Source organism: Rhyacophila brunnea, unplaced genomic scaffold, assembly GCF_057557595.1.
Source record: "Rhyacophila brunnea isolate RB1 unplaced genomic scaffold, BYU_Rbru_1.0 scaffold_5, whole genome shotgun sequence".
NCBI lineage: Eukaryota > Metazoa > Arthropoda > Insecta > Trichoptera > Rhyacophilidae > Rhyacophila > Rhyacophila brunnea.
The window spans coordinates 50,571,193-50,597,257 of NW_028233170.1; the positions used below are offsets into that span (position 1 = coordinate 50,571,193).

Below are 26,065 nucleotides of genomic sequence, written 5' to 3' on the forward strand. Positions count from 1 at the left end.
CATTTTTCATTATAATTTTTGAGAAATATATTTTTTTGAAATCGTACCTTTTTCTTCTAATACAATGAAACTGTTGATCATTTACAGATTAGATTCAAGATACAATTTAGATTAATAGATGCCAATACATCACTCATAACTACATTTTAAAGGAAACATACCAATTAATTATGTATTTTAAATTGTAAGTAAGTCTGTAAAATAATTGTAATTTAAAATCTGAATTTGCATTGTCCCAAAAGTGTTATTTTATAATATAAGGTAGTCTGGCTCTTGGGTATAGATTTTTAATTTAGTGGTTTGGACAAAAAGCGTTCAAACATGACAAAAGAATTCTACTTACCTTTTACATAGTACACATAGGTATACGTCTTCTCACTAATGAAATGTCAACAAATTATGCCATTTCCTCAAAACACGTAAAATTTCGATAAACATTCGAAATTACAAATGGAATAAAAAATAAAGGCATTTTATCAAATTCCATTTCCGAATATCTCGAATGAAAATGGCAATGGAAAAAATATTTATTTCAAAAGATTTTATTACATTTCTTTGTAGATAACATATTTTTATGATTTTCTACGCTTCAATAATCATAATTGTTACTGAAAGCTGTATCATTCTCACCCAATGATAATGACTAGTCAATATTATTGAGGTTGTATTCACAATTGAAGAGCTTTTCGTTGTATGCACATTGATAAAGTTGGCATCGGAGTATTCTTTATGGGTGGCTTTAGTAGAGTTTGTATTTTCCCCGCCAAAATTCATTTCTATACACCGAAAACAAACAAATTCCAAAAAACTTTTAGATCTGGACTCAATATGTATTCCACATAGGAATTGTTTTATGTCACGCTTCTGTGAAACATTCTTATGCCATTATTTTTATTTTTCGTTCCTTGGAATTAAAAAAAAGAGAATTATTTTATTTTGTCCACTTTTTCCCGATTTAATTATCCTAAGTTACTCAACCCAATTACAAGAAATAATTTATTGTTGAAGCTTTTTTTAAGCTTTTTCTACCATATTAATTAATTGAACTGGCATTTAATTGAACTACGGTCTTATGGTAAACGAAAAAAATTTTGTTTACTTCTTAGCTCTATGAATATTGTCCGTGGTTTTATCTCTAGGGCGTCGCATCCATAAAGTCAAATGATACGATTGTGCGAAACGTATATCTTGTAAACGTAAACGATACATGCAGTCAGTCTGAATACAAACAATATTTGAATTATTGAAGTACGTGACAATATTCATTCGTAATTTATGATTATTACTTATCTACATGCTTGAGCATAAATTACTGAGGGTGATTAACATCGTTTTATAGTAGGCTATTATTTATATCTTAGAGCAAGATTTTTCGTACACAGGTGGCTGTAATCGTGTAATCCATACGGCAGCCCTAAATTACATATTGTAGGTACTTATAAGTTTAGAATAGATCTTTTTTATTTGTGTATTTTTCCGACTTATCGAAGTAACCGACCATTCATAATTCTAATTGGTTGAATTTTTCCGTTACCTCCATAAAAAAAATAATGTTTATTATTAACTAACTAACGTTAAATTTCCTCAGTTTGTCTATTTTATATTACTACAAAAATAACTCGTAATAGTGTACATATTCATGGGAATTTATTTAATAAATTCAATATTAGGTTGTACATGCTGTGAGAGTTACTTTAGCATATAAACACAATTTACAAAGATCTATGATTTATTTAAATAATTTATTATTTTATTGTTTTTTTTTATGAAATATTTGTTAACAATCCAATCAACCCACTTCATCAAAATAGACATTTGAAAAAAACACAAAATTTTAATTGGATCCAGTTGCAAGATACGAATCGATATACCACGAATTTAGAGACATACGGTTTATCCACTACAATAACAATAATTATTGTGATTCATGTTTAACCAACGTAATGTTTACGTACCTAAATATATAAGTAATTATATTATGATTTATCTATTTACCTTTATCATATCATCATCATCAGCCTGAATCTATCCACTGCTGGATGAAGGCCTCTTCAAGCTGCTTCCACTTCTCTCGGTTCTGTGCATTGCACAACTTTATCATTTCATCGATCCAGCGGCCTCTAGGTCTACCTTGCGGACTTTTTTTACCTCTTGGATACCACTGGATGACTAAATTATTTGTCTAACGATTGTCTATTCTTCGAGCTATGTGTCCAGCCCATCTCCATTTGAGGTTTTTAATGAACTCTATTACATCGCAAACCTTGTCTGCTTCCTTATCCACTCATTCCTATTTTTCTCCTTTATCGTTATGCCCAGCATGCACCTCTCCATATGCCCAAAATGCTGTAATAAGTTTTATTATATATCCACTGTATTATATACTATTGTCATCGTCAATATACATAAGTACCTAAATGTTCTATATAGGTACCTACTTACTAAAAATAACTAATAAAAATCCTCTGTCATAAATTTAATTCTCATAAATAGTGATATAGCATAGTTTGAATAATTTTATTCATGACTATGTATGTGTTAAATTGTATAACGATAGTGTTGCATTCCGTAACGCACCTATTATGGAGTTACATAAATCTGAAGTCTTCATGACGTCCGTACAGATTTTTTTTGCGAAATAAAAACAAAAGTAAACGTAATAATCAATAATACATTGACTTTATTGATTACTTGCGATAAGTTTAAGTGATATAAGATTGGCATTTGATAAAATATACATTAAAATGTGTTACTATAATTGAATATGAAGGTTACTACTTTGAAATCATTTTAAAATAAACCTAATGTATAAACAATAATAATAATATTGACATTGATAAAAATAATTCCAATATACAAAGGTTAAACTATTCTTAATGCAACAAGTCAATTTCAAACAACAAAGTTTCCTGCAATGTAAACGTCATATTTTGCGTGTACTGTTAATACCTAGTGCTTAAAATTCAATATTTGCGTACATGCTTCCATTGATCCTCACTTATTAATGAAACCTGAAATTTATCATAAGCGCTAAAAATATCAATTTTCGTAAACCGATGGACAACGCCCAAATCACCTCTTCAAAGAAATTATCTTACTCTGAATATTATATATAATATATTGTTGTGTAATTACTTTTCTGCAACATTTTATGATAATATAGTTTCTGTTTTTGATAGTTATGCTATTTGACCAAGTTTTCAGGAGGTCAAAAATCCCTATTTAAACATGCTTCATAAATACGATATGTATATTAAACAATGAATGCTATATCTTTAAATCTAATGTGCACTTACTGCAATCACTTCGTCGTCAATCTGACAAAGAAGCGTAAGTTAAAATTTGACTGTTTTGAGTTAAAAATGGAGAATTGTAGCTTTATACATGCATACGTGTCAAAATAGCATATCTGAATTCAATCTCTGTCAAAAGTTATCATAGAAAAACATATAGCTGTATATTCAGTTATTTCAATAAAATTTGTGACAAATAGCCCAAATCTAATATACGCCTCTTTGACTGATAGCGTTAGCGACATTTCTTTCGTTTCCGCATGTTCTCGCCTTTAGTTTTGACGTTTTTTATGTTTATATAACTATAAAATAAGTGTTTCATCTTAATAATAACTCTCATAGTTTATGTGTGTATATGTAGGTTCAAAATTACTTCAGTGTTATGTTATAGCTAAAACAATAGTTTAAAATACTGGTAGTTAGTGAGAAAGTAGTAAGAACAACTATGGAAAAAATTAAATCTACAGGGTTCTTAGAAAAAGATAAGAGGGGAAGAAGGGTACAATCTTTAAAAGACAAAGATGCAATTGAAAGCCATTTCAAAAGATATCCAAGAGTGGAATCGCAATACTGTTGCCAATCCACTAGCTCCGACTTAACCATAGAATGCATAGCATGTTTTTAATTGAAAATCTCACCCATTCACCGAGCATCGCTACATATTATTATTATCGTGTTTTTAATGACATGCATAATTTATCTTTTCACCATCCAAAAAAGACCAATGCAGCCTTTGTATGAATTATAACCAAGGTGATGCCGTAACACAAGAGAGACTGAAGGAAAAATATCTTCAGCACAGTAACGAGAATATTAAAATCAGGGAATTAAAGAAGTATTATAGAACCAAATCTGCCAAATATTAGGATAGGTACGCATCTTTGCGCAGTTTTTGATCTCCAGCAGGTATTATACCTGTCTATAGCAAAAGCCATTTTTTAAAAATGAAGATTGACCAAGTATAATTTTACAATATTCTTTGTAGTTTCTAAGTGTTGTCAGTGTTTTTCGTGGCATGAGGGTATAAGTAAACAAGGATACTCTGAAATAGTAACTACTACTCTCTTTTAATATTTAAATGAACATGATGATAAGGGGACTCAAAAAGTTTATCCTTTTGGCCATGGAAGTACCGGTCAAAATAAAAATGCAATCGTTGCATCTATGCTCTTACATCTTACGCAACACCCAAGAATATGAAAGCAATATGTCTCCTTTTCTTCGAGGCACACCATCGCTACAATGAAGAAATCTATTTCAAAAGCCGGAGAAGTTTTTCTTCAAACACAGCTCATTCCAATATTACTCTGGCCATAAGACAGCAACCATACGTCGTCCATGCTATGAGTTTCGATGATTTTTTGGATTTAAAGGTTTTCCAAAGATATGAGGATTCTTGGAATTCAAGATGATGACGAGAACGAAAGTATTAACTGAACAAAAATGGCTACAATAAAAGTCACGAAAAGTAATTTTATAAGAATTTATTTTAAAACAAGCCATCTTGATAAAAATCACCGATGCATTTCTTTATGTATATGTATTATATGTACAAATACGTAAACTAAATAAAAAGCCATTAAAAATACTAGTTCAAAAATATAGGAATTTAATGTCACTGTGCGACGGAGATAGCCATATTATAAGAAATCTTATAAACCATTACCTCATTAAAAGTTTAAGATAATCTTCTCTCCTACAATACCAACAGCATAGTTTGTTACTTTCCAAAATCTATAGCTATATTATTTTTTTATATCAATTTTATTTAAATTGTTAACTAACTTTCTCCCTTCTTGGTCGACACTCATGGCTGAGGATCATGACCACTTTTAGCTTAACTTAATTTAACTTTGTTAGCAAACTATCATTTTTATTTTCAATTCCAGTTAATACGCATACATGCAACGTTTATAAGTCAATATTATCATTTTGGATTCACGTACCCATTCAATTATAATTATGGAAAAAATTTACCTATGTATTTATTTATTTTATGTATCATTTTAAAAATTTTCAAATACCATAGTATTTTTTGTGTACTCACTTAAATATTTTCCGATGTTACAGATGTATTTTTCTTATATTTGTTAATAAAATATTATCATTAACCGGAAAATTGCTAATGAATAATTTTATCATAAAAAAGCATAAGCATAAGTAATGCTTAATGATGGCGTAAGTAAATGATACAATCCAGTTACTTGCTGACAAAAGGGCGTATGTAAATTTTCTGTTGTTTTAATTGAAAAAAAAAACATGTTAAATAAGTAATTTTGCTCAAATAATTATATAAGTATACTAGCTGACCCGGCAAACGTTGTTCTGCCATATAAATTATTTCTAGTGAATATTTTGGTTGTTAAATAAAAAATAACGAATGTATCGTAAGTGTGTGGGGATGAAATCTATGACAGAAAGAGGAATAGAGTGCTGTAGACGATGACCGCCGATAAAAACAAAAAAAACATCAACCATTCATTTTCTCAATTCAAAATGAGTAATGATGTTCATAATGAATGAATTACCTGTGACAGGATCTCGTTATTCAATGTTTATGCAATATCCGTCTTGTCCCTTCCAGAAAATTAGCGGATATTGGAGAGCGTCGTATGAACGGTGTGTGTCAGCGATGAACTCCAGATTATTGTTTCTTCTTCGAATCACGATTTCTCGCGTCGATGTGCGGTCGCCAACCATGATTCCAGCAATGTCAAACTTTGCAATTTGTGCATGTGTGCTTTGAAGAATTTCAATAATTCATTGTGCTCATTCAACAGGGCGTCCAGTTCGCCGACGATGCGCCTGGCATTAGGCGAATTGAGGCTATTGTAGCCGCAACGTGCATCCACATGATTGAGTAGATTTGTAAAAATGTATGTGGCTCGTTTGGCATTGGCAGCAATGAGCCTACTTTGTGGTACACTTGGCATTTGATTTTGAACGTAGAACGGACTTGTTGACCATTTGCCGCAGTATTGTGAACTATTTCTGTTGCTCCGGACGAAGTCATTTGAAAGCATGCATTGAATGTGCGAATGGACCTGGAACAGGTTTGAATCTGGAACCATGCCGATAAGCAAGCCGTTCAATGGTTCTGGTGGTATCTCAATTTCTGGTAGTTGCACTTTTCCTGATGCGCATCACATCCCGGCTGACTCATGTTTGAATTTGAGCGCATGACAATGGGGACATTCTTTGTCCATAGCACCAATCAGCACTTTCGGATGAGCGGAATATTCAATATCTGGCTCGTACTCGAATGCGAGACGAAGGAACGAAGCGGATGTAAATGTTCGATGTACTTGTTGGCGTTGTCGGTAATTTGCTCTGCGTGTGTTAACTACGAACCGGCGCGCTTGGCTCCGTTCCAATTGTCGTTGTTGATTTCGTTCAGCTCGTGCCTCTTGTGATTAATATGCATGCAATTGCGACATGCTTACACGCACGTTTTTGTTAGCTTGTTGGATTTGTTCGTCTGTTCTTTCTGCTCTACTATTTCGCATGTTTGTTGCTTTATTCGTTCGACGGCCCAAATGGCCCCCCTTGCGTCTTGCTGGCATTGTGCACTGTAATACACGCACATAAAAATAGATAAATTAAAATAAATCGTACAAATTTTGCACGCACTGCGTTGTGATATGCCGAATGAAATGTCAAAATGACGCGACGTTTCTCTTGAATTCTTCTCGGATGTAGCGCCATCTGTCATTCAACAACATAAATAATTTCGGTCTGTTTGAAATACGAACGACGGTTAAATTTGTTCATACAAAAATAATCAAATCGCGATTAAAAAATGGGAGGGTGGGGGTAGGAGGGTGAAAATTTGGGGTTATAGGTATTTTTTTTATGCCAAATAATAAAAAAAAATACAAAAATAAATTGTCAAAAAAATAAAAGAAAATTTTTCTGGATAGAGATACTCTAATCACCTAGCGGTATGAAATATACTTGTTGACCTATTCTCATACCTAACAAATATACATAAAAAAAATCATAAAAATCGGTCAAGCCATTTCGGAGGAGTTCGACCACAAACATCGTGACACGAGATTTTTATATATATAGAGATGTAATACACCCTATAGTATTACACTGATTAAAATTTATATCAATAAATTCATAAAATAGTCTAAAAATGACATTTCAATCAAAAATTAAAGTGTAAAATATCTTATTTTGCCTCTATATCAAAACTGTCTTTTTCGACTTACGCCTCTTTGTCAGATTGAGGACGACTTTACAGTGGCAACATGGGCGATTCTCAGGTTTATTGGTTTCGTTTGATACGATGCTTATTTCAATGCTAGCAAATAAAACCAAAACAGCGGCGAAGCTTCCGCACCCATGATTCCACTGTACGATGATTTACACATTTTATTTGAATAAAAAATAATAATATTGTTTAAAAATATGTATTTTAGTAAAACGTACCAAAAAATCTCAGTTTCGCGTAAAATGATTTATTTTTCCTCTTTGCTTAAAGAGGAACGACATTGTATTTCGTGCTTACCGTATGACTTACAGTGCTTCCCAAACGTTTTTTTTAAACGGAACTTTTGAAAAATTGTGTTAAAAACCTCTAGGAATATCTATATGACTGACACACATTATTAAGATCTAAAAAAGTTGGTAGAGAATCACGTAGGCAAAAAGTCACTCTTTACTATTTTAACTTCTATTGTACATAATAATATTATGTACAAATCATTACGTAATATACTTTATTTACACGTGGCTATTCAATTTAATTCATTTATTTTTTTAACATATTGTGGACATTACAAATTATAAGTTTAAGACGTTCACAACACGACATTAAGAAACAAAGATATATAAATATAAAAGTATTACATAAAAAAAGAGATATATCAGTAGATGAATTAGATAGGTACAAGGATATACACCGGATGAGTTAAGCAGACCCTATTTTAAGAATTTATAAAACAACATCCACCTAAACTCATTCTCACGTAGGTGGAATATATCAACACCCGAAGCAATTTCGTTGAACATAGTTATCACTCTCCCAATTGGCATTACCAGTGGCAGGTTGGTTCTGCACCTTGGGAGAATAAACAACTGATGGTCTCTATTTCTATTTCTATTAATAACGGATAGGTACATTAAAAAACTTTAATATTTTGATATAATAGGTACATTACCCACAAACAACCATGAGTCTGTTGGTGCCGCAGTCCAAGAAAATCATAGTTAATTTTCTCATTGTAATTCATTAATTCTCTGTAGCTACAAAAATTATAATCACTAGTAAAACCTCACTACATCAATAATGGATATGACGCGATATTTAAACATAGCAAACATTTCAAATTCTTCATTATTTAAAGCTAGGTCAGGTTATACCCTTTTTACTCTATTACAAAGGTGATTAGGTACTTACGTGTTAAGTTATTTCGAATTATCGCGGAACTCTTGATACGGCTCACGGAACCCCGGTTTGGAATCACTGCCGAAAGAATTTGATTTATGACATTGTGAATTCGTGGTAATCAGTTATATTCTGGGTAAGTAGTGAACGTAAAGTGTATCATCAGCTCATCTAGAATGCAATCTAGATCGTCCCTTAATCTGTAACAGCATATGGCCGTAGAATATCCTTATCTCGCCGGCTTATGAGAACCAAGTGCTCGTTTCCTGAATACTACCGACTTGCGAGAGAAGTGAATGATGCCCCGAATTGTGAGCTCGTGATGTAAATTAATATTGAAATAATTGCGGAAAGAGCAGTTTGTGAAGTTACTAGTGTCAGCGTGCGAGATTAACAAAAATACACGACGGATGGAAACATATATTCAGGATTATTGGTAAGTCAATAAATTGGCAAATTTTCGTGTTTTTGATACTAATTTAGTCATGGTAGATGCCTAATATTTTTTATTATCTAATGAGTTCTTTTGATTGGACATAAAACAGAGTTAGCGAAGTGTTATTTGATTTCGTAAAATCGGTCTTTTAAAAATAATATTATGTTATATTTTACTAACAAAAAATATTCGAAATTACATGAGACAGATATAATATCGACGTTTATTTAGATATTGTGCTACTTCTATTTTTTTATTTTGACTATTATGCCGTTTACAAAATGCATTACAGATATATAAACGAGATTATCGGATTATATTCTTCGATATGTTATATACCTATATCTACATTTTTATCGGCGGCTAAGTATATCGAAGATAATACGATTCGAATAAACAATATTTGTATTTAAATTTAGTAATATAATGTTACGGTGATTAAATACATCAACTTTTTCAACATATTATATAATAAATATATTATGATTACGTTTTTTACATTGTATTTTATTGTATAGCATTCGATTAACGTCGTTGAAAATTTTAGCGGTTATAATATTATTTATAAAATTTAAATTTCTGCTTGTATAAAGATGTTAAAATTAATATTAAAGATTTAACAGAATATATTTTAGAGGCTGAAACAAACGATGTCGATCGTTATGAAATAATATTAAGTAAGTAAGTACAATATTTTTTTATTTCTTTAAGTGGATTTCTACAAATAAAAAAAAACAAAGTAAGTACCTAATATATATTATTTAAGTTATGTTTTATTATTCAATGAATAATAAAACAACTATTTACAGTAGGTACACTATTTAACATTCCAATATTACTATTTATAGAGCATAGGTACCTACAACGTTTTACAAAACAATAATTCAAGCATGATTTTGAACAATCTCAGAAATACAGTATAACCTCGTTTTTACGTTCCCGGAATTCACGTTTTCCCGGCAATTGCGTGTATTTTTTTCAGTCCCGATGTATTTCAGTACATTTAATACCCGCATTTACGTTTTTCTTTCCCGCGGTTTACGTCGGAAATATTCAAAATATGCGAGTTACGCGCACTTGACAATGATTGGGTCGTGACATTCGAACGATTTTTCAATAAAAAAATTTATTGAATGTTGTTTTTTAATAAAACGTTATTTTTTTAGAAACATAAAATTTAAATGTTCTTTTTTTCAATACCCCCCTTTTACATTTTCCCTCCAATTAGGTTTTTTTCTTCAGTCCCTTAAAATGGTGGTATCCATTTACAAACCTTTGCGGGCGTGAGACCAACACTTGATCAAAATTTCATTGCAATCGGATGAATGGTATAGGAACGCATACGAATAGAAGAAGAAGATGATTTCTAATTCAGAAATATTTGTAGGCATGCGCACGACAACTCACCAAAGTTTCATTGCAATCGGATGAATGGTATAGGAACGCATACGAATAGAAGAAAAAGAAGATGGTTGTACTAATTCAGAAACCTTTGCGGGCGTGCGTACAACAACTGGTCAAAATTTCACCGCAATCGGATGCATGGTATAAGAACGCATACGAATAGAAGAAGATAGAATAGAAGAAAAAGACGAAGAAAATGATTGTATCAATTAAGAAACCTTTGCGAGCGTGAGCACAACACTTAATCAACATTTCAACTGGTCAAAATTTCATCGCAATCGGGTGAATGGTATAAGAACGCATACGAATAGAAGAAAATAGAATAGAAAAAGAAGAAGAAGAATATGATTGTACTAATTCAAAAACCTTTGCGGGTGTTACCACAACAACTGACGAAGTTTCATCGCAATCGGATGAACGGTATAGGAACCATACGAATAAAAGAAGATATAATGAAGAAGAAGAAGATAGTTTTTCTAATTTAGAAACCTTTGCGAGTGTACGTACAATAACTGGCGAAAGTTTCGTCGCAATCGGATGAATGGTATATGACCCATACGAATAAAAGAAAATAGAATGAAGAAGAAGAAGAAGATGATGATTTTTCTAATTGAGAAACCTTTGCGGGTGTGCATACAACCACTTACCAAAATTTCATCGCAATCAGATGAATGGTATAGGAACGCATACGGGACAGACAGACAGACAGTCAGACAGACAGACAAACAGACAGACATACATTCATTTTTATATATAAAATATAGCCTATACTCTTCGCGCAAGTGCAAGCAATGAGTTCACAAAGTTTTATCGCAATCGCATGAACGGTATGGCAGCGCATAAAATACGAACAAACAAACAAACCAACAAACAAATATTGATTTTTATATATTAGATTTATCCCAAGTATTGCATTAGGTACATTACATCACCATTGAGGTTATAATTAAAGATTTTTAATTTTACGAAAAATTAATATTATAACCTTGCTCAACCTATTAGGTCCATACTCTGGGTTCAAACACACTTTGAAATGCAACATGTGAATTTGACAGACCTAGAACTCAAACCCGGGACCGACGATATTATAAGCCATCTGTGTTATCTCTATCGATCAGTGGGTCTATTCTATACTTATCGAACACTAAAGTAATAAATAGTATCAAACTTAGGGTAGGTTTGTATCAAAATATTAGCACTTATTGTAACAATTACACGAAGTTGGTTTTTATTGTTGCAATAAGTGCTTTATTTTAACAGCAGTAAGATAGGTGCTGTTAAAATATAGCACTTATTGCAACAATAAAAACCAGCTTCGTGTAATTGTTACAATAAGTGCTAATATTTTGATACAAACCTACCTTAAGTTTGATAATATTTATCACTTTATCACTTTAGCGGTCGATAAGTATAGAATAGACCCACAGGTAGGCGTAATATACGGTTACTGATATTATTGTTTCATGTTTATTGGCAATTCTTTGCATTTAAAGTCTTATTTATAATGCTCGAAAATTCCGTTTTATTGGGTAATGATTTTTTTATTTGGAATACTTATTCATAGTGTTTTAATAAGCATTTGCAACTTTTTCCTCTTTTGACAGAAATGGATAATTAATAATGAAACTATATAAATTTATAATAAAAATTAATAATGTCATTGTTCACAGTAGACGCTGAAATATTTTTTATTAAAAAAATCGCTACTATAAAAATTATTCTATATATTATAATACCTACGTAGTGTAACTATTACTATTAAAATTTTTGCGATTAATAATGTAAAGGAAGCCTTCGATGATACAACAAATAATGAACACTCAATAGTGGGTAATGAAAGCCTTTCAAGGAATATGAAGCCTCAGAAAGTCTTTCAATTGCCATTTTAATTACTGTATATACATATTCATTTCCTTTACTTTATTCTTTCAAAAAACTTAGACTGTAATCGAGGCGATACGCGAATCGGGTTACTGAGCAGAATTATATTCAATACAAATTTATAAAAGTACCTATCTACATCTACACTAGGTTTTAAAAATACGCGTGAAATTTTTTCAAAGCAGAGAATGAAAGTTGAATGGAATAGAGGTTGGAAGAATATTAACGAGATGATTTGATCTATATGCATATTATTGTATTGAACTAAATGTGGGAAATACATTTTCTTTGCTTATTCGGTTTTCCAATTAATCCCTATCGTCATTGTCACTGCTCGTAATTGCATCTGGTCGCCTTCAACATTGCTCTTCAACCACCTCCTACCCCTCTCGTTGGTCGCCAGTTGGCCATACCGAGAATCTGGAGGTTTCTAATTATCGAATGTCATAAGATATTACAGTAATTGTATATTACCATTTCATCCTGTTAGTTTCGACAGTCAGAATTTATAGTGAAAACGGCAGTTTAATTTCCGACTAATTATGTTCACCGAGTGGTAAGTGGTAAGTGGTGAGGAGGGAGATATAAAAGGAACTAGTGAATGCCTTCACCAGGCAGTGGATGCACCTCCAATAATGATTATAATATATTAATACTTTATCATATACCAACATATTCTTCTATATTACGATTGATAGATATTTTAAAGTCATACGAGTATGTTTTCTTTCCTGCCTTTGTCATTTCTTCCCGTATATTAAGAATGGGTGCGTAAAACAGCTGTCAATATTGTTGAATTATCAAATACTTTATGTCGAACGATTATAAATGGCATGCATGATTGTAAAATGAAACGAAATGTGATCATTGCTAATTCACATGCAAACATAGACAAAGTGAGAGAACATACATAATTTTGAAACCAATTCTGAGAAAATATATACTTAAGCAATTGAAAAAATCTTTTTTGAAAAAAATACGACACCCAGCAGGAATCCAACCTATACATCTCAGGTTTTGCGGCCACGCACATCGATCGCCAATAGTAACTCAATTTGGAAAGCGCTTCAGAGAGCTGGCAAATACACACATTGTTTTTCAATTTGTATATGAGTCAGAGTTGTTGAGAAATGGCTGACATCCATTTCTCGTAACGAAATCTGTTAATACAAATCTCTACTCTGTGGAGGCCCATATTATGATCTTATTAGGATCGGACACGGTCGAATAAAATAAAATAATAAATAAATAAATATAAAAAGTGTTTTCAAAATGATGTATGTTCAATAAAAGAAATGTTACATTCTTAAATCTTGTGAATTAAGTATTCATTGAATAAAAAAATAGTTAATTAAAGTGAGAGAAGTTTTATAATAACTGAGAAATTATAATCCTCGTGTAAGGTTTTATTTTATGATTTTTTTCTCGTCCATTAAAAAACTCTTTAAACTAAAGTTCAGGGGGTGACCGATACTAAAAACTTCGTACTTCAGTGTATGTAGTTTGCCGACCACAGACTAACATAATATATACGTTCTAGGCCTCCAGATCCAATGTATTATAAGTTCCAAAATTGTAATCTATTTTTGTATCTATAATATTTTTCTTTTTAAGTTTGTTCACACAATTTTATTATACCTATATCTTTCCTGTGAGAGCTCCATGCATAATTATTTAAGAACCACTGATTGCAACAACCTCTCAAATCACTTCGTGCATAACAAGTATTTCCAAGAATTAAAATCGTTATCAACTTAGTTTAACTTACATACTAGTACCTACGTACATGGTTTTTTATTGTATTTTAAAATCAACGACTATTAGCGATAATCTTTAGTTTTCAAGTGTTAGATCTTATTTGTGATTTGATAACTGTGTTTAAAAATAACTATCTTTACAACAGCAAGTCAATGTTTCTAATTACAATGTTACCAGACATAATTTTGAAAGACCACAGAAATAAAATCTACATATTAAATGAAAACTTTACAAAAATATGGTACCAGATAGGACTCGAATCTATATTCACTAAATTCCAGCCACTTGCACCATAACTTTACGCAATAATAATCATGCGACTGAAACGCTTCTCAAATTGTATTAATATTTGTAACCGGTATAATATTTGGTTTGAATCAAAGTACCAATAATACATAATTTCATTCTCAGCCGGTATGAGGATCTCTCCAAATTTTAGTCTTAACGTACATGTATTTGATAATAGGTTAGTAAACTACTTTTTTGATTTATCGAGTAATTGGCGTGATTCAAAATCATGTATGTTCAAAAAAATAATTCGAGTGAGGAATGGAAAAAGGGCGTATTCAACACAGATTAAATTTAACAGGAGGCACAAAAACGTTTTTGTTTTTGTTTTCAGTCAAATACAAAATAGACGTAACTGTGAAATGCATGATAATTAAGAGCATACATGAGTGAAACGGCAAATAATTTTCAACAATAGGTGGGACGAAATTTCGCACTCATCGCCAATCGGAGAGCGCTAGCGAGGTGTGAGCACGGCAATTTGTTTTGTGATGGCGTCGGAGGAATATATTCTTATATCGTGTAAAGGTGAGTAAAAAACGTTACGCATGAACTCGAAAAAGAAAACATGTCAATGAATATATTATTATTATTACTATTAGTAATATAACAATAAACATAGCATTCAATGGATGCACGTTGAATTTTTATGACAAATTATGTTATGTTCGGCACGCGTCATTTGCACAATCCGCACGTCGCATAGTCACGATCTTTTTAGACAATGCCTTAGCTGAAGTATAGCCTTAATAATTTGGTTTTTATATCCCTAATCTGATATTAATTATTGAGTTAATTTAAAAAAAAAATCATCAAAAAGAGTTGTTTTTCCCAGTCCACTTCCTTCTCCTTTTTAAATTGGTCGCCAAATTTAGATAATAAATCGGCATTTGCAGCTTACATCCTTTGAACACAACGTATATAGTCGTGTACAATATTATTATGCAATGAAACCTATTTTGAAAAACTGAGGATTACGGCCTTTTTCCTTTCTACAGTAAAGTTGATATGTTACATTCATACAGTGGCGCACTCAGGATTTAATATTGGGGGGAGCCCGAGGAGGAGAATGTAAGTTAGTCCATATACTCTTTTTCTTCTTCATATAATTATTTTACATATTTTCACAATACACGGCGGCATATTTGTATAGTTTCTCTTAGTTTTTATTAAATTGGTAACCGTTAAGCGTGTCATCAGCGACTGGCAGATTGGAAGTGACTAACAGCGACCATGCTGGACATGTGCGCCTAGTATGCTAAAACATTACTCAAATAATATCGGCTGTGTTACCCGCTTGGTCTAGACTCTAGAGAGCTACAATATGTATGCCAAATTCCACTGAAAAAAATGTTCTATTGATTTACACCACCACCGACTGTAGTGGGTGTAGTCGTTCTTTTCGCCGAATGTTTATCATCGATTTTTGGTTTTTTAATATTAAGGTTCCAAAATATTAATTGAAAATGGACAAAAAAAAAGTATTGTTGCACATAACTTATACACAAATCTACTCAATACAACACAGCCTAATATCTCATTTATCGGTGTTTTGTCTATTGCACTCAGTGTACCTACACTATGGCCCCCACATCCTGAAACGGGCCCTCAGGCTAGGATATTTGGCGGGCCCCTACCTACCGCTAAGATTAAAGGCAGTTTGAAACACTACATTAACGTTTTTCAAATTGTGTTTTAGTTCAAATTAAGGGTAGAGTGAATTATTAGCAAATTTTAATACATCTACTTTAATAATGGAGCTGTCGAGTATCGATTGACACATAATAATCAGAAAATATATTGCACAATTATATAATTTAAAACGTTCATGGTCATGAAGTATAATAGCGCTGTAGGCGACTTTTTTTTACTATTGAAGCTAATTTATGATGTGTGTTTATCTCATTTATCTGGTCAACCTTAAAATCTAAGAAATTTTTCTAAAACGGGTACTGGAGAATTACAAATCATTTTTTGCTGTGTTTTTATTTGTCTTAGCTCAAGGTATAGTTTATTGGCTTTCAATTTCAATGTAATCATTCTGATAATTTTTATGTTTGGGGGGTGCCAGGGCCCCTTGTCCCCCTCCCCTGGGTGCTATAACGCAGTGAATAATATTAGTAGAGTACCTAGCTTACAATGTTACCGTTTGTGTAACCGTCGTCGTCCGTTAAACAATACAATTCTCTTTCTCCACGTGTATCTCATAATTTTCTCATCAGTCTCTATCGAGAGACATTAAAATACTACTACATACTGTCATCCAATTAAACAAAAAGGAAACTCGTGTCATAGGAACTAAAAGGCCATCGGTTGCAAGTTATGAAACAAGTAATGAATAGGAAGGACTCTGACAAAAGTTATTTCATATGATGAAAGTTATTAATGGAAGTAGCGCGCCAGGTGCCGCTTTATAACCAGTAGAGATATTGTCATTAAATTTCACACATTCTTATAATTTGTAGTACACAATATAAAAAAGGTCGCGTTTCATTTTATATAATGTAGGTACAGTGACTGAATGTGGAGGATAAACTGACAGAAGACTAAGACCCTGTAGGTTGTCAATCAAATGATGTAGGTGTATGTATATAATATTATAACAGCTGACTATTGCCTGATATATTAGTTACCAGTGGCGTGCGTTTTTTTAATGCTGATGATGCCGAGCATGGCCATTAAAATGGGATAACTTAAACATGTCACATTTTACTTAACTTTACTTTTAATTGTGGTTTAATATTATATAGTACTTGAGACTCTAACAATTAATTGATAGTTTTCATTTTTTTAATATCCATATTATGAATATTACGTAAATACATACGTTAAAATATACTATACTCCGAAATACCACACAACCCGCCAAAATTCAATTAGATCCAAATTGTAAGTACCTATATAATAATTGAAGCAAATGGTAGATATATATTTTTTATTCCAATGCATACCTTCAAGCAAAAGCCGCCGCAGGCCAGCTGTATTTACATATGTATATAATCACCTGTCACGTGGCGATAAGATAATATTGTTGTTTGTTAAAACGCATTTTTTTGTAGTACTTATTCCACTTTTAATCAATAAATTAGGACCGGTTTCGTCCGCCTCAGAGGGACATTTTCAACTGAACTTTCAACTTTCAGTTGAAAATGTCCCTCTGAGGCGGACGACACCGGTCCTAATTTATTGATTAAAAGTGGAATAAGTACTACAAAAAAATGCGTTTTATTAAATTAAAACAACACTACAATGCAGTTCCACCATAAATTGACAGTTGTTAACAAAATAAACGAAAAAAAAGATAAGATAATAGTAAAATTTATGTTTTTCTGGCGATAATTATATGATTCATAATTTTAGGATTTCTCATAGGTCCATGTTCCACGTGCATCATCGAACACTGATAGCACATATTGGCAGAACACTTTATGCTTTAGTTAGACATAATTTGAGGACACATTAAGATATTATTAAAAATTAAGCGATGTGATAAACGTTGCCGAGCAGATAGAATAGCAATGAGTTGGACATATCGTTCAGTGAGTAGACAACCCTTGGACAAATGCACTCATTCAGTGATCCCATGAGGCACTAAATGATCACAGGGAGTCACTAAAACTCCGCTAAGTCGACGAACGGTAAATGTACGTTACAGCAAAAACTAGGGATTGAGAAGAGTGGAAGAAGCTAGGGAAGCCTTCATTCAGTACATTTCATACACGCAATATATATATATATATTATATATGTATAGAGTACCTATATATTTTTTTGCAATGAACGAATCTGAAAAAGAAATGAGAATAAAGTAATAATTCTGAACTACAAGCCGTTAATATGTTTGATAAAACTAATATATATGTATTATAATATTTTTGTAATACGTAAATTAAATAACGTCGTGGATCCCAGGTTCGTATCCTGGGTCTGGCAAGTACACATATTGTTTTTCATTTTGTATATGAGTCAGAGTATGGACCTAATAGGTTGAGGAAGTAACCAACATCCATTTCCCTTAAAAACAAAATCTGTTAATACAAAACCTCCACTCTCTGAAGGCCTATATTATCCTATTAAGATCGAAAATGGTAAATATATATTTATTTATTCAAACATCTAGAAAAATTTGCTGACGTTTATCCCTAGAGTTCATGATTTGGAATATAGTCTTTCCTGGAATAGATATATGTATTGGGACAGTGACATACATAAAATATTATGCCATTATTCTCTTAGTTGCATATTATGGCGATAATAAAATACATATTTTCAAACACAGCAAGAAGTATTCACAAAAAAACGAAAACTATACCTATAGGAACATAATAAATGTATTATAATGCAGATGGCTATAATCGTGTAAATACTTATCTTATAACAATGTATTCTTTTCGCTAATGACTGTGTATTGTACATACAGCATTTTATTATTGCACTTGTACACTTATTTATTCTTTATATGGAACACAATTTCAATACAGTGCAATAATAATATGGAGTTAGTCAAAATACGTAAGTGAAAGTTTTTAACTTTAAATGAGAGCAATTTGAAATAGGAATACATTTTCCCTCATACCTATTTGACATTTTGTCTTCATTGTCAAAAATTAATTTATGCGCACACATCTGGCATTTATTATTTGAACATAAATAATAATAAATACAACCAATAAAAATAATGGTTAACACAGCCCTCAATATTTTGCGGTGACGTTTGAAGTAATAAGAAATACTGTTTATCTGTTTAATGAAGCCACCAAACTGACAACTAAAGACACAAAACCCGGAATTAACGCAATTTGCAAGCGCTTCAAAATGTAAAATCTACTAGTTTTCGTCGTAATTAAATAGGACGCACAATAGGTAAAGCACATTGGCGCGAGTTCAGTGGATTCGGGTTCGAGTCCCACTGGGTGGCATATTTTTTCAAAAAAGATTTTTTCAAATTATGTATGTTATATTTTTTTCTAATGATATTTTTGTTGGTATTTTGTAAAACTCGTTAATGAAAAATGTATGTAAAATAATTCATATTACTACAGACTAATAAAAAGGATTAGCAATGCAGTATCAGATAAATATGACAATTAACAATATTCATTAGTAGGTACGCTTATCATAAATAATTCATAATACCCATATTGAGGACAGTATTACATAAAGAAAAATGGAATATCTAGATGTTTACCATCATATAATATAATCACGATATAGAAAGCATCATTACCTGACGTGTGACAATAAACCAATAATATTATAACAGGTAGATTAAGTTGATTATTAAATGCGTTGAGCGCATTATTACTAGGTGAGTATGTAAGTAACTAATTTTGCTTCTGATAACAATGATAACAGTAATGGAGATGTGCTTACATATAAACTGATCTACTTTGCAGCAAAAATATTAAATGCTATAAAAACAGTGATCTTATACAACTAACAACGAATTTAATATACATTGATCGAAGCATCAGTAATACAATTGAACTTGGTCATTTTAGATAAGCTTCTACTAAGGTATCATAATTCGGTTAGAGTTTTTATTAAAATAACCATGTGGCATGTACAATAAAATATTGAAGCAACTTTATCTAAAATATAATATTATGAGAACTACAGAGACAGCGGGCGAGTGTTACGTATGAGGCATTAGGAGCATGTTAATAATGTGATATTTGTTTTTTAGTTATGTATACATCTAGCATATTGAATACCGCAGAGAACATGAAGAAATTTAAAGATAATTAGTATTATTAACGTAGGCATATAGTTAAAAGAGAATTCCACACGTAATTATAATAATACTATTTCATATTATACAGTATCTTATAATATATAGATCTTGATATAACAAACAACGCATAAAGGTTCAATCCATTATAAAATAATTCTCAAAATTATTTTATATTCCTCCTTATTCTCATGTTTTTATTATAATATCATATTACGAAATGAAGCAAACGGACGAAGGCTGCTTGTAGCTAATAATATATTCCTATTAATATTGATGCTGCTTTTCTGAAATTCAAATTACAGAAAATCACTGAATCAAAAGTTATTATGTACTTATTTTCGATATTTCAAGCCAGAAAAGAAAATCCGTAGACATGTCCTTGATTTGCCGAAACCTTTTTTATTTACATATCTTTGTGCTGGAATTTTATAACTACTTTGACCAAACGAATAAAATTCTTTTACTACTCAAATATCGACTACGTAAAATTTTTCGGATAAAATATATTGCTTGGCATTTTTTCTTAACCCCGGCCTGCTTCTGTCGCCACATTAGGGTTTGCAATTTTATTTGTATTCTAGATAAATTTCATTCTATACGAAATATCCTCTGAAAATATTACATGTGACGTCTTCCAACATGCCTAATGAAACAAAAAAATATTCCGGCTTCATTTCGTTCATTTTTTTATTGCGTAGCATTCTCGTATCCCGCATATATAATTCATTAACGGAGAAAAATATATGATTTTGCTAAAAATAATAACTTTCATTATGAGATGAAAACATTGCCTTTTTGTTGGCCGTACTTAAATATATGTAGATACTTTTTAATGATTAAAATCATGTTTTTGATGGTATGAAACAAATATGACATGTTTATATGTGGTGCATTTTTATGATGAGAAAATTAATTCGAAATTGATATGTAATACATTAATGTCTTAACATAAAATTATAGTACTTAATCCACATAATTATGGGAATTAATATAGTGTTAACAGATCGCACCATGAAAGTGACGCATTAATAATTATTATCTAACTGCGAAAAATGAATACTTCAATTCCGATAATCGTGACCGTTGCCACTGCACCTTATACTTATACAATATATACTTATTATCAACATCATCAGCAAGAGTCGCTTTTATTCTGGATAAAGCTTCTCCTAGCCCTTTCTATTCTTTTCGGTCCGAAGTTCGTTGCTACGTACATCAACAAACTTATGAGTTAGTCAGTCCAGTGAGTTTTAGGGCGTCCATGTTGTCGTTTTGTGCTCATTGGATACCACTGCATGACTTCATTTTTCCAGAAATTGTCCAGCTCATTTTCATTTATATTATATCAATAATATTGTCTTACTCATTATTATTTGTTTCTTTCGTCATCTTTCCATGTTATGCCCAAGATGCACATTTCCATGCGTTACACAATATTGAGAAATATAGTGATTAAATACCTACATGCATACTTAGAACAAAATATAAAGAACACAAGATTAGTTTTTGCTTCATCATTATCAAGAGACCAAAAACTCGGTCCATGTGGTGGATTTCCAGTTGAGACCCCAGTATATGGAAAACATTGATAGCTATAATATCTAACCACAGAATTTTTGGCCTGATTTTTCTTATGCGTTCTATTGGATTGTTCGATATTACTCGGTATGTATGTTCATTGCCATTCATATGGTACGGTGAACGTAGTCTTTCAATATTAACTTATGGAACTGCTCTGCAATATTCCTACAGACGTGCGCGTTGTATCTTCTCATCAGACCGTTGTTGTCTGATTGGTCAATAAATATTTTTTTGAAATACGTTCCTTTATTATTAATTCCAAATCTCAACTATGTTAACGTGTAATATTATTGGTTGCAGGCCACAGCCGATGGATCCTCCAAGAGTGGGGGAGGATGAAGCGCCGAAGGATCCAGCTGCGAGGCAGCCGCTTCATCAAGGATTTACAGAACAAGACTTTGAAGGTAATCTTCCATCTACAATACAAAATTATTCTCTCGCTATATATTCATATTAAACTTAGAATTTATTACTGTATTACACAGTGAATTCTAGTGACACTTATGTAAGTTTTATTTTGTTTTGGCGGTTTTAGGTTGAAGGTCCATTTATATGTACATACATCCAGACACATAACGTCTATCTATATATCTATGAGTGTATTCAAGAGCGGCTCTGCCTTAGGGGTTCGTTGGGACTACCCCCACACACCTATCATGTCAAAAATACACGTATTTTATTTTTGTTATTGCAAATAATATTCATTACATGATTAAATTACCTACTACTTAATGACATATTACTTAAGTTTACATCGCTCATTAACTAGACTAGGCAATAATTGTTTGTGCAACTTTATTTATATGTTTACTAAACTTAAATTACTTGGGGTAATTTACCCCGGTTTATCGACCCCTGATAATATAATAGGTAGTAATGTAATCACGGGAAATGCAGGTGTTCTATTGACGAGCACGTCAAACGACTTAACGCAAATACCAATCTAAACAAATTTCCTTCACAACATAACAACATTGCATCCAGACTGCCAACACGCTAGCATACTGCAGAGCAGAGGTTTGAAAACTTTTTCACATAAATCGACAATATGTAGGGCGTAATATAATGCGTCCTCCGTGTTAAAAAGGTTGTCAATTTCTTCTCTACAGTATGATTTTACGACGGCCTAGCCTGGCTGCTATGTTTGTTTTTACATGAAGCTTTTTATTTAAATTGATATTGCTAGAAATCGCCTGACTTACTCGACAATGGAGTGCCTGTAGAAGACTTCAACATAAATGGCTAGACATCTTTTAAATGTTTGAAAGTTTATATGTTCTGACGAGATATCTAGTGCGTAGCTGAACAAAAATATTATGCTTGCGAGTCTGCGACAAATAATATTGCTGCGTTACGCTCCTTTCACATTATACGGTTTTGACCGTACGGAAAAAATCTAACGGTGACATTCTTTTAGTGGCGTTTTATATATATAGCATCCGTCCATTCCACTGTATTCACGGCGCCCGGACGGCCACCAATGACTTAGCGGTGTACGTGACCTAATGCACGCTCTTACAGTAGACGGTTTTGAATCGTACGGCCAGCACAAGACTCAACCACAAACTGAGCTTATGTCGGGAAAAAAACCGTGCATAAACCGTATATTATGAAAATAACGTGAACTTGTTGCCGATTCGGATTTTTACCGTTCGATTTTTTTCCGTACGGTTAAAACCGTATAGTGTGAAATAGGTGACGCGATTCGCACGCTGGCTATCTGAAAATATGAATGGACCTTATCTCCCAGCATTCAATATTGCATATATGATAAGAAAAGCCAACATTAGCCGGGAATTCTATTAGTAATAATAATTCGTCATATGATTTGTAATATTAGTTATCCCGGAGTCAAAATAAATATTTACTTTTTTAAAGAAATGCGTGTTTATTTTTGCTGCTTTTAAATAAAAATGTGAATAATAAATAAATTACTACTGAAAGATGCTTATTTATATATAAATTCTTTAACAGTATATTGTATGACATGTGTTATATTAACAAATAAAGAATTCCGCGATTAATTATGCTACTAGAAATCGAACGTATGGTAAAAAGTTACATCAACAAGTCTATTATATTTCAAGATATTTCATTATTTATACGTGATTTTAAGAAAATACAATTTATGAGACTTTATAAATATGGAGTCTGTTAATTAAGATCGCGATTCTCATTAACATTTGAGGCGTATATTATCAAAACCTGCTTAACTCCACGAACACAACTGTTGGCAAAAGCGAAAAAACTGCTGTGGGCTTAATTATTGCAAAATATAAGAAGAGATAAAATTAATGAATAAAGAAGTAGATAATAACACGTCACCTGCCGGATTACTAATGTAAAAGCAACATTTAAAAAGTTATTTAGTGTTAAAAAATCCACGTAGGTAGGTTTTGATACTTAACATAGGATTTGAGTAGGTTTTGAAAGTCAATCATGTGGATATAGGCTTTTTTTGAAAGGAAATAAAGTGGATTGAAATAAAAATTTATGCCAGGGGTGTATGACGGAGTAAGCAATAATTTATCAAAGAAAAAAGAATATTGGTCGTAAAATAATTTCGACATTACAACTTAAATTATACGTTTTCATTACATACTTGCAATATAAAACGATAATACAATATAGTAATAGTGATTATAGTATATGCAATATAATGATTAAAACTAGCAAATAAATGAAAAATGTAAAATTTAGAGATATGTACCTAACCTAACTAAAATTGTTGAAATACAATAATTAATATTAGTGATAATTAAGAAAATAATTTCGACATTAAAACATTACACTATACGTCTTCATTACATACTTGCAATATAAAACGATAATACAATATACCGGGTGCCGGTCGAAATCCCGAACGCCGAAATCCCGAATGCTGAAATCCCGAATGGCTGAAATCCCGAATGGCCGAAATCCCGAAAAGCCGAAATCCCGAAAGGCCGAAATCCCGAAAGCTGAAATCCCTAATGCTGAAATCCCGAATTGCCGAATGGCTGAAATCCCGAAAGCCTAAATTCCTAAAGCCGAAATCCCGAAGGCCGAAATCCTGAATGCTGAAATCCCGAATGGCCGAGATCCCGAAAGGCCGAAATCCCGAAATTCCGAAGGCCGAAATCCCGAAAGCCTAAATCCCGAAAGCCGAAATCCCGTATGCTGAAATCCCGAATGGCCGAAATCTCGAATGGCTGAAATCCCGAAAGCCTAAATTCCTAAAGTCGAAATCCCGAATGCCGAAATCCCGAATGCTGAAATCCCGAATGGCCGAAATCCCTAAAGGCCGATATCCTGAAAGCCGAAATCCCGAAGGCCGAAATCCCGAATGCTGAAATCCCGAATGGCCGAAATCCCGAATGGCCGATATCCCGAAAGCCTAAATTCCTAAAGCCGAAATCCCGAATGCCGAAATCCTGAATGCTGAAATCCTGAATGGCCGGAATCCCGAAGGCCGAAACCCCGAAAAATAAAAAAAATACAAACAGTAATAATTGCGCAATCTCAACACTTATCTCGAATTGCGCAAATTTAACACGAGAGACAAAAACCATTTTTTTGTAGAACAAATGGGTAAACGTAATTTTAAAAAATAATATTTTTTTTTCTTTATATGTCTAATTCATATGGTTATCACTTATCACATAAAATTTTACACATTACATTCCATTATTTATACTTTATTATACCTATATTATATTATTATGTATTGTAGGTATAATGTGTATAAAATTTCGATGTATTTCGATTATTTTAGGTTGCAAAATATTATTATTTACACGTGTTCACCAATGGTATTTAAACTAATAATGCTAAATATCTTTACGATGCAGCAGCTAATGATAGCTAGCCTGACACTCAATAATAAAAATTAATACTAGGTATAAATACCCACAGTACCTATTCATGAATACGGTGCGGTAGGTAATGTATATGTTTGTTTTTATCAATGACTATCATAAAATGTCATAAGAAGTATGATAGTATCATCATATTAAGATTCATAAGAATCATCATAAGTATTCATGAATAAAGTGTGGTAATGGATATTAAGTTTGTTTTTATCAATGTCAATCATAAAATATCATATCACGTCATTATTGTTAGTTTATGTTTACCTGTCAAACATAATTCTATTTTTAGTAAATTCAATTTTAGTAAAGAGAATTTAGTAATACATAGGTACTTTCAATTAGTAGGTAGAATTTTTTCTGATTTTATCATTTGTAAAAAAAGTAGGTAGGTACTTATTCCTATACAAATATTATATTCATATAATGTACATTTACATACGTATAA

General features: G+C 32.0%; 1 protein-coding gene across 2 annotated transcripts in view; it reads left to right on the forward strand.

Moving 5' to 3' along the window:
- Positions 1–26,065, forward strand: part of Ndae1 (Na[+]-driven anion exchanger 1) — a 119,602-nt gene that overhangs the window by 20,598 nt on the left and 72,939 nt on the right. Inside the window, exons 2-3 of one of the 2 annotated variants that reach the window (XM_085955453.1) lie at positions 8,911–9,124; positions 22,070–22,173. In XM_085955453.1, coding sequence (XP_085811579.1) covers positions 9,099–9,124; positions 22,070–22,173 — 130 coding nt within the window. In that variant the 5' untranslated portion in view covers positions 8,911–9,098. Of the gene's footprint in view, positions 1–8,910; positions 9,125–22,069; positions 22,174–26,065 lie in introns of those variants that run through there. The other variant, XM_085955454.1, reaches the window with a different exon arrangement.